Here is a 9,571-nt window from a genome sequence, read left to right on the forward strand (position 1 = left end):
TTAGGTCAGAAGTGGGTTCACTAGTTACTTCCAGTACAGGCATATCAAAGGTAGAAGAATCCTAGAACAGGTTTAGCAAGTAACAAAATTATATGTACAAACTTTCCCAAAATTATTCTCGTTTTCCAGGAATTCTGGTTGGAAGATTCCTGGAATCAAGAAGGAATAAGCAAGAAACCTGGTCCTGTGGATTCTGTCTATTGTGCTCATCTGATGGCTTCTACACACACACCATGCTGATTGGAGACAGAGAGACATAAAGGGAGAAATAAAGAGAGAGTGTGGTGGGGACTCCTAAGATTCAGTATTTTTGGAACGGAGGAAATTATTTACCGTAGTCTACTTTGAGAACAAACTCTCACATCTTTCACAGCAAAGAAAGAGTGAGCTAGCGAGGAGAGAGAGATGGGAGGGCCACAGCTAGGCATGTCGGCAGTGCTTCATTTGTAATTCGGGAGGTGCGGAACAAAAAGTGAGCACGAGAGGGTGGTTCGGGAGTTCTGAGGTACCGGAACATATATCATCGCATTTGTGTAGTGACATAGAGCAGTATAGTACAGGCATTTACAGAGGTTGCACACATTGGCCCTCCCCTTCCCACCATTCACTCACTTATTTAGTAACAGCCTGATAGTAAGCAGCAGCAGGTCATATACAGTACCAGTCAAAGAGGGAGCAGAACTACACATTCAAGTTTTTCTTTATTTTTACTATTTTCTACATAGCAGAATAATAGTAAAGACATCAAAAATATGAAATCATGTAGTAACCAAAAAAAAGTGTTAAACAAATCCAAAAATATTTTAGAGTTGTCAAAGTAGCCACCCTTTGAAAAAACATGACATATTGATGACAGCAAATAGTGAGTAAAGTCTTACCTGCAGTCTAAATCAGTTTTCATTTATCTGCCATCTATACTCTGTTGATTGGCTACCATCGCCAATCTCTGACCACATTTTGAAAAAGCGTATTCTCTTGGAAATAACCACATCGTGTGGAGGCGGGGGAACAAATACAAATAGGCGAGATTCATTTGTTTAACTGTACAAATGCTACTCAATGATTGGCTGGAATTTCAGTTAGTAATCTCATTATTTTTCTTCTAACCTGTTTTGTTTGTTAAATTGTCAGCGTGAAAATTGCAGGTAGAACAATCATTAGAATGCCATTGCTAATTTCCATAAATGTAAGACTTGCAATGTGTAACATGCATGAGCAGAAATAGTAATATGTAACCATTGTTGCAAATATCACCTGATGAAATGACATGCCTGGACAAAGTGGATGATTTGGAAGAAATGGCCTGATGATACAATGCAAAACCTACCTTTCCACATTCTTCACCAACGTGGAGAAAACAAGTTTGAAAACAGAGGCGTGTTCAAGGTTAAAAGGGAAAATCTCTATTTCTGAAGAATGTTTTTATTCACTATTCTAGAACAGTGACATTCTCACACATTTGCCAGTGAGTCATAATTTCTCACTGTAACAAATATTCTGTCCAAGTTTTTCTTTAGTTGTTTTCTATAAATACATTTGACACCTTAATTTGTTTTTTGACCCTTTTATTTTGAGAAAAAGTTGAAATTAAAAACATGTTATGGTGACATCTTAATTTAACCTAATGTGGATGTAGTAGGATGGTGGACGTGGATCGCCCCCTAATATTATCAGTTGTAACGTTTGATCACCTGTGAAAATTGCAATAAAACCCACGAAAGAACAGCAACAAAGTGTAGGGATCAATACAAACCTTGAGGGGTTTGACAAAAACCTAAAAGCCAGAATATTGTAAAGACTTGGAAGAGATTTCATGTATTCATAATTAATAGTAGAGCATATTTCAGTGTGCACGCGCATCTGTCCTCTTCACAACACCATCCCTCCACCCATAATCTCCATTCTCTGCAGAGGACAGAAAAGGCGTGAGTAAGATTTCCAATGTATTCATTACACATGACAAATAAACCTGAAAACCATTATATAAAACACAAAACAAGTGCTAAAACAGGAAACTGAATTTAACAGCATAGCAAAAAATCTCACCATAGGCGGTTCTATGAAAGCGAGCCAATCAGAAGAGTGCGTTGGGAGGAGCCCCATTGATTGACACTTGTAGATAGCCAATGCAGAGCCAAGCAGGTTTCCTACAGAATAGACCAGCCCCTGAAGCCACTGCTGGTTAGAGTTCTCCAACAGCTTGAACGCTGAGAGGAAAGGCAACAGTGAGCAGTGGTAACATGCTTATAAAATACGTCAAATGAAATTGTATGTCACATGCGCCAAATACAACAGTGAAATGCTTACTTACAAGCCCTTAACCAACAGTGCAGTTAAGAAAAAGTATTTACGAAAATAAACTGAAGTAAAAAAAATAGAAAAATAACAGTAGCGAGGCTATATACAGGGGGTACCGGTACAGTCAATGTGCGGGGGGAACAGGTTAGTCGAGGTAATAATTCAATTATGATATGTAGGTTCAGGAGCTCAGGAGCTCCAGGAGAAAGGTTGACAACATTTGACATTTTAGTGATTTAGCAGACACTTGTCCAGAGTGACTTAGTTAGTGCATTCATCATAAGTAGCTAGGTGAGACAATCACAGTAAGTACATATTTCCTTAATAAAGTTGAGGTGACCACTACTGTAGTCTCAGAGGGCAAGGTAGAGCTACGCTTTTGCCATTTTGTGTATTTGTACAGATGTACAGTTGAAGACGGATGTTTACATACACCTTAGCCAAATACATTTAAACTCAGATTTACAATTCCTGACATTTAATGTTAGTAAAAAAAAAGATCTAGAAAAAAGAAACGCACACCTATAAAGGCGAGGTGCTGGCTAGCGGAGCAGAACACTAGAAAATAAAGGAAAGCCGCACACTCTAAGAGCTCAGATGCAAAAATTTTAATAACCAACGTTTCGACAGCTAAGCTGTCTTCATCAGGGTATCATCACAAACACTGAGAGATGAGTCATTTATATAGTGTCAAGAGACACACAGGTGTTTGTAATCATGGCCAAGTATGGCCTAATATCATTGGTTAACTGAAATATTTAAAAAATGGTATACAAGGAACATACAAAAAGACAAACAAATGGATAACATATGATCATAGCATTTGTAGTCTAAAAAGTATCTAACAAACAATTACAATGGCAAAATCACAATAATCACAAGAATGGCTTCAGATCAAAGTCTATGTTGAGACCGAAGGGAGCAAGTGTCTTTAAATTAAAGATCCAGGCAGCCTCTCGTTTTAACAATAAATTATCAACACCTGTGTGTCTCTTGACACTATATAAATGACTCATCTCTCAGTGTTTGTGATGATACCCTGATGAAGACAGCTTAGCTGTCGAAACGTTGGTTATTAAATTTTTTGCATCTGAGCTCTTAGAGTGTGCGGCTTTCCTTTATTTTCTAGTAAAAAAAAAGAACCCCGTTTTAGGTCAGTTAGGATCACCACTTTATTTAAAAAATGTGAAATGTCAGAATAATAGTAGAGAATGATTTATTTCAGCTTTTATTTCTTTCATCACATTCCCAGTGAGTGGGGAATGATACCACTCCTCTATGTATATTGTTACAGGGGAAAGCTCGTAGCAGAGGGAGGACGGCTAACTGTGCACAATATAGAGACTACTATGAAGTTAAATTGAACGTTACACACACACACACACACACACACACACACACACACACACACCTAGATCATGGTGAGAGTAGCAGAGATAGTGTAATCATTTCAGACACTACTGTCAACTTTCAGTGATTGGTTTGTCAAAGAAGGTACAGTGCTTGAAATAATAGCCACAGATCCCTGTATATAGGATGCCAAATCCCCAGAAGGGAAGTTAGCGGTAATAATAGCATCTCCTGCAGAGTGGGATTAAGAAACATGTGACTCAGAGTTTTGTTAGGTTGGATACTCTTCCAACGCCACTAATCTCTCCCCCATTTCTAACAGCCAGCAAACACTTGACACACCTCCCAGAAGATTGGGACCGAGTGACACAATTATTACACTGTAACGAGGGTGTTCACAAAGGGGTGGGGTGTAGATCGGCTTTGGGATGTGCGATGTGTACCTAACCTGAGCACAGGGAAGTATTATCCACAGGTACCAACTGTAGCAGAACACAGGAGGTCAGTGGAGATGTTGGTGGTTAGGGAACAGGGTATGAGTTGGGAGACAGGTAGGGAGTATCTGAAAAGGTTCAGTCCTAGACTTATCAGTAAACCCGAAGATAACAGGAGAGCAGGAGACAGATTCACGGGCAATAGCTATTCTCACGGCAGTCGCTGTAGGGACAATAACTGAAGGAGTTGTAGCAATGGCAAAGGATAATATAGCAACAGCATGGAACTGGACTACAGAGCAAATGAAGGGTATTGTGAAGTACGCGTCAGGGGCAGTGTTAGTAGTAGCAGGGGTTACTTTAGTAGCATTGTTGGGATATCATATTTTGAGGGCATTGATGTTGAAACGTATATACAGTGCTGAGTTACCTCAAGATGAAGTAAAGTTGATTATGGCCACCGCATGTGTATATCGGATGGACATGGAGGAGGAAAGAGATGGGGAGTGAAGTGAAAATGACATGGCTTGGGAACACCTATTGGAGCCTGTGGCCTGACAGGGGAAGCCTGGGTGAAAGCATGAGGCTTTATATGGCCTTAATTTTAGTGGAATCCAGCAGAAAAGTATCCCGAAGGCATAGAGTCAGACGAAGAGAGAGTGGGAATCGTCATGTTATCCAACTTGGGTTTTTCTTTGCATATAAACTCAGCAAAATAAGAAAACGTCCCTTTTTCAGGACCCTGTATTTCAAAGATAATTCGTAAAAATCCAAATAACTTCACAGATCTTCATTGTAAAGGGTTTAAGCACTGTTTCCCATGCTTGTCCAATGAACCATAAACAATTAATGAACTATGGAATGGTCGTTAAGACACTAACAGCTTACAGACAGTAGGCAATTAAGGTCACAGTTATGAAAACTTAGGACACTAAAGAGGCCTTTCTACGGACTCTGAAAAACTATAGGGAGACAGGACGGACAGCTGATCGTCCTCGCAGTGGCAGACCACGTGTAACAACACCTGCACAGGATCAGTACATCCGAACATCACACCTGCGGGACAGGTACAGGATGGCAACAACAACTACCCGAGTTACACCAGGAACGCACAATCCCTCCATCAGTGCTCAGACTGTCCGCAATAGGCTGAGAGGCTGGACTGAGGGCTTGTAGGCCTGTTGTAAGGCAGGTCCTCACCAGACATTACCGGCAACAACGTCGCCTGCAGGCACAAACCCACCGTCACTGGACCAGACAGGACTGGCAAAAAGTGCTCTTCTCTGATGAGTTGCGGTTTTGTCTCACCAGGGGTGATGGTCGGATTCGCGTTTAACGTCGAAGGAATGAGCGTTACACCGAGGCCTGTACTCTGGAGCGGGATCGATTTGGAGGTGGAAGGTTCGTCATGGTCTGGGGCGATGTGCCACAGCATCGTCGGACTGAGCTTGTTGTCATTGCAGGCAATCTCAACGCTGTGCGTTACAGGGAAGACATCCTCCTCCCTCATGATGTGGTACCCTTCCTGCAGGCTCATCCTGACATGACCCTCCAGCATGACAATGCCACCAACCATACTGCTCATTCTGTGCGTGATTTCCTGCAAGACAGGAATGTCAGTGTTCTGCCATGGCCAGTGAAGAGCCCGGATCTCAATCCCATTGAGCACGTCTGGGACCTGTTGGATCGAAGGGTGAGGGCTAGGGCCCCCCAGAAATGTCTGGGAACTTGCAGGTGCCTTGGTGGAAGAGTGGGGTAACATCTCACAGCAAGAACTGGCAAATCTGGTGCAGTCCATGAGGAGGAGATGCACTGCAGTACTTAATGCAGCTGCTGGCCACACCAGATACTGACTGTTACTTTTAATTTTGACCCCCCCCCCTTTGTTCAGGGACAAATTATTCAATTTCTGTTAGTCACATGTCTGTGGAACTTGTTCCGTTTATGTCTCAGTTGTTGAATCTTATGTTCATACAAATATTTACACATGTTAAGTTTGCTGAAAATAAACGCAGTTGACAGTGAGAGGACGTTTATTTTTTTGCAGAGTTCATATAATTATGCATACCATAGCACATTATTAATACTTGTTATTTTTCGTGTTTCTATTTGCTTTCAAGTCTTGTGCTGTCACTCTCTTAGGAACCAGAAGGAGGAAATTAAGAAAGTCAAAAGCTCCAGCTGAAATGTCATTATCAGTTGTCCAACGAGATATGAACATAAAAGTGTGCATAGTGTAGTTATATATCAGAGGCCACAAGTCTCAGAGGTGTAAACCTAATAATCAACTGTGTTGTTAATGTTTTATTTTTTGTTCATTCATAAGTCATTTCCAAGTTTATATAATGTTGAACAGTATGGAATTATTATTCAAATGGGTACTGACTTCTAAACTTGAAATATCCTTATTCATGTCACTGAGGGAGAGATTAGAATGCAGAGTTCTAACAGAACATGTTATTGTTAGATATTAGGAACCCTATGGAGTGGAGAAGGGCTACAGTCTGGTTTCAGTTGTTGGGTTATTATTTGAAATACACCAGAAGTTAATGGTTATACATAGGAGGAATGTATATGGTGGGGTCAATTAAGGGTGAATATGAGCCATGGGCTTGGAGAGTTACTAAGTAAGGGAAAAGGCAATCACATGGTTGCGGTCATTGATAAGGGTGGAGAGATGTGGTTTAGTGAGGAATGGGGGCCGAGGTCAGAACACATTAAGGGAGAAGGAACAATTTATTACACACATCACTTAACTTCCTGCCTAGCAACAAAGATGGCATGTTTAGAGAGGAGGAGACATCACCTAAAGTGGGGAATAAATACTTAAATACTGGTGGGAACATGTCTATGTTGTTCCAGCTGTCTGACCCATTGGGTGAATAAACTTGGTTTGAGCTTTTCCTAGTTCTCCGTTAGTTTTTCACTCTGCTTGTCAGAACCTAACAACGGCTATGGGCTGTATCCAGGCACTCTGCATTGCGTTGTGCTTAAGAACAGCCCTTAGTCGTGGTATATTGGCCATATACCACAAACCCACACAAGGTGCCTTATTGGTTAAATAAACACTCACTGGCAGACATGGACATGAGAGCCTGGATGGGCCTCCAGGCCATCATACAGACCATCATGATGGGGAAGATGGATATGGTGTTACCAGACATGTACATAATGAATAGATTCATAGGAATCTGCTTCAGGGGCCCCAGAGCTACGTCCCAGCAACGCTGTCATGGGGGTAGAGAGGTAGGGGGAAGAGCGAGAGAAAAGAAGTTAATAACAATCTGCAGGTAACTGCCAAAAAAAGGAAGCACCAACGTAAAGTGTCTTAAAAGGGCGTTGGGTTGCCAGAACAGCTTCAATGCACCTTGGCATAGATTCTACAAGTGTCTTGAACTCTATTGGAGGGATTTGACGCCATTCTTCAATGAGAAATTCCAAAGTCTTTTGTTGAATAAAAAAAATAAAAAAACAATTGCGGAAAAGGGGGATATTGTGCCGCTCAAGAATCTCCCGAAAGTGTTCAGTTGGGTTGAGTTCTGGAGACTGAGATAAACACCCTTTAAACCCCCTATGCTCCTTTGAGACCTCTCTTTCAAAGTTACTGAGATTTCTTCTTCTAGCCATGGTAGCTAAAACAATGGGCAACTGGGCATTTTTATACACAACCTTAACCAGGATGAGATGTTGATTGCTTAATTAACTCAGGAACCACACCTGTGTGGAAGCACCTGCTTTCAATGTACTTTGTATCCCTCATTTACTGAAATGTTTCCTTTAGTTTGGCAGTTACTTGTATATTCAAGGCATTTTCTTTTTTTAAGTACAATGTGCAAAGGGAGATTTGTTAATGCATCCTGATCATATGTAGCCCGAGGGCCAGTCTGTTTGTGCTACCATGCAAACTTCCTGTCACTCACTGACAATGACAGCAACGGATTTGGCAAAAGCACAAACAGATCAGATCATTTAAATTCCTCCTCTACACTACCTACCTTCTCCACCAGGTTTTTGTCTGATTCCTGGATGCTGGTGTCTGGGACTGGTTTGTCTGAATAGCCAATTGGAAACATCACATCTCCCTGGTTACTCTGTCTGTCACCACGGCCCCTGGAAGAGACAGAGGTCAGTTCAGTTCACTTTATTCAGAGGGCTATAGATGGTGAGAGAGGCTGTAGTATAGGATATACAGGTTATTCATAGTTCTAACAAGGTAGCTAGTTCTTCAAGCAGGTCATGCCTGTGTATCTGAATTCATGATCAAATGTGGGCTCTGGGCACAATAATCCACCATTTGTCAGGTAAAATAAACATGGCTGATAAGAGTTCCAATCCAAAAATCAACCACTAAACCATACGCACCTGTGGGTTTCTCTTCTTACCTGGCATTGCCCAATGTCAGCTCCAAAGCCCATTTCATCCTCCTAGCTCCTCCTCTTGTAGACAACGCCCCTGTCCCCTGTCCCCCGGGAGTCGCCATGGCAACGTAGAACTCTGCTGAACAACCACACAAAGTAGCACCAAACCCTGCAAAGCGAAAACACAACATTATTACATGAAAGGAACTGAAGTACATATTAACAATGACCAAAACGAACACAGATCTTTGTTTTTGCAGAACTTCATAGATCTTCCTTGTGTCAGAGACTATTACAAAACAATAAATATTTTCAGCTAAAGGAAAGGGAAAAGGCCTTGGTTTGACTTGACATACATCAAACAAGACTATTACAGGGGTGAAACGTATTGGTTTCGTTTTAAATGTGAAATAAACGCTAGATCTGGCTACAATCAAAATCAAAGTGTATTTGTCACATGCCAGATTACAGCAGGTGTAAACCATACAGGGAAATGTTTCCTTACAAGCTCTTCAACAATGCAGAGTTCAAAATCAGAGGCAAGACAGATAATCCAGAATAGGATATTTAAAAAAAAGTATCTGCTTACGATGTGTTTGAATGTTAACAAACGTTGATAGACGTCATTTACATTTAAAGGCGCTGTCAAGACATGTCCCTAATGTAAACTGGGACATCTGCTAATAGAGTATAAATGTGCTGATGCAGCTGGCTAGCTTGATAGCATGCAATCTTAGTTAGCTGCCGTTACTAGCTAGTTCCAGACATCTACTATAGTAAACAGAGGTTAAATAAATAAAATGACAACATTCCTTACCTTACAGACACGTTCCAACTACTGTTTAATATGCTTTTATATTACTATTGTGCAGAATTAGCAGGCAAATAATGGATAATCATCAAATTAAATCACAAGCAGTGAACACAACTTGAATGGACGACATATGATGGTCGAGAAAAAAAAACAATAACATACGATGGTCGGTCTCAAAATGATGACGTTTCATTATTGATGTCGCTCTTCACTGCCTTCTTGTGGGCAAACATAGTAGTAGAAAAATAAAACTTCTTCAATGGGGTTTTAAAGGCGGTTGGCATCCGATGTTAATGGCGCATTACCGCCACCAGCTA

At 41.1% G+C, this 9,571-nt stretch overlaps 1 protein-coding gene across 1 annotated transcript; it reads right to left on the bottom strand.

Annotated features, from left to right (window-relative positions):
* Positions 1 to 1,548: 1,548 nt before the first annotated feature.
* On the bottom strand, positions 1,549 to 9,463 carry LOC115194579 (ER membrane protein complex subunit 4). Its single transcript, XM_029754397.1, has 6 exons — positions 9,258 to 9,463; positions 8,465 to 8,609; positions 8,078 to 8,192; positions 7,156 to 7,309; positions 2,047 to 2,207; positions 1,549 to 1,905 (listed from the first exon to the last, which is right to left on the bottom strand). Exons 2-6 carry the CDS (start codon positions 8,560 to 8,562, stop codon positions 1,870 to 1,872), a joined length of 564 nt encoding a protein of 187 aa, XP_029610257.1. The 5' UTR covers positions 8,563 to 8,609; positions 9,258 to 9,463; the 3' UTR covers positions 1,549 to 1,869.
* Positions 9,464 to 9,571: the final 108 nt, after the last annotated feature.

The sequence above is a fragment of the Salmo trutta genome, chromosome 5 (genome assembly GCF_901001165.1).
Source record: "Salmo trutta chromosome 5, fSalTru1.1, whole genome shotgun sequence".
In the NCBI taxonomy this organism is placed as follows: domain Eukaryota; kingdom Metazoa; phylum Chordata; class Actinopteri; order Salmoniformes; family Salmonidae; genus Salmo; species Salmo trutta.

Excerpts from the sequence above, each read along its gene's own strand:
- LOC115194579 (XM_029754397.1), bottom strand. The coding sequence starts at position 8,562 with ATGGCGACTCCCGGGGGACAGGGGACAGGGGCGTTGTCTACAAGAGGA. Across the intron at positions 7,310-8,077 it reads ACAAAAACCTGGTGGAGAAG|CGTTGCTGGGACGTAGCTCT; the intron begins GTAGGTAGTGTA and ends CCCCCATGACAG. Across the intron at positions 1,906-2,046 it reads CTTTCATAGAACCGCCTATG|AGAATGGAGATTATGGGTGG; the intron begins GTGAGATTTTTT and ends TGTCCTCTGCAG.